Source organism: Perkinsus marinus (genome assembly GCF_000006405.1).
Source record: "Perkinsus marinus ATCC 50983 genomic scaffold scf_1104296948426, whole genome shotgun sequence".
In the NCBI taxonomy this organism is placed as follows: Eukaryota; Perkinsozoa; order Perkinsida; family Perkinsidae; genus Perkinsus; species Perkinsus marinus.
In genome coordinates, this window is record NW_003210200.1 from 1 (window position 1) to 849 (window position 849).

The 849-nt window shown below is 51.5% G+C and overlaps 1 protein-coding gene across 1 annotated transcript; it reads right to left on the bottom strand.

The window, feature by feature from the left end:
- Positions 1-48: 48 nt before the first annotated feature.
- On the bottom strand, positions 49-414 carry Pmar_PMAR027451 (merozoite surface protein-1, putative; the record flags this gene model as incomplete). Its single annotated transcript, XM_002778710.1, has 1 exon — positions 49-414. A coding segment is annotated over one exon (366 nt), but the record flags the coding sequence as incomplete, so codon positions are not given.
- Between the last annotated feature and the right edge of the window lie 435 nt (positions 415-849).

Consider the following 849-nt stretch of genomic DNA (forward strand, 5'->3'; position numbering starts at 1 on the left):
AGCAGCCGCCTCCTCAGTAGTGATAACAGGCGTATTATCAGTAGTCACAGTAGCAGCAGGCGCCTCCTCAGTGGTGATAACAGGCGTATTATCAGTAGTCACAGTAGCAGCAGCCGCCTCCTCAGTGGTGATAACAGGCGTATTATCAGTAGTCACAGTAGCAGCAGCCGCCTCCTCAGTGGTGATAACAGGCGTATTGTCAGTAGTCACAGTAGCAGCAGCCGCCTCCTCAGTGGTGATAACAGGCGTATTATCAGTAGTCACAGTAGCAGCAGCCGCCTCCTCAGTGGTGATAACAGGCGTATTATCAGTAGTCACAGTAGCAGCCGCTTCCTCCTCCTCAGTAGTGATAACAGGCGTATTATCAGTAGTCACAGTAGCAGCAGCCGCCTCCTCAGTAGTGATAACAGGCATATTATCAGTAGTCACAGTAGCAGCAGGCGCCCCCTCAGTAGTGATAACAGGCGTATTATCAGTAGTCACAGTAGCAGCAGCCGCCTCCTCAGTGGTGATAACAGGCGTATTATCAGTAGTCACAGTAGCAGCAGCCGCCTCCTCAGTGGTGATAACAGGCGTATTATCAGTAGTCACAGTAGCAGCAGCCGCCTCCTTAGTGGTGATAACAGGCGTATTATCAGTAGTCACAGTAGCAGCAGCCGCCTCCTCAGTGGTGATAACAGGCGTATTATCAGTAGTCACAGTAGCAGCAGCCGCCTCCTCAGTGGTGATAACAGGCGTATTATCAGTAGTCACAGTAGCAGCAGCCGCCTCCTCAGTGGTGATAACAGGCGTATTATCAGTAGTCACAGTAGCAGCAGCCGCCTCCTCAGTGGTGATAACAGGCGTATT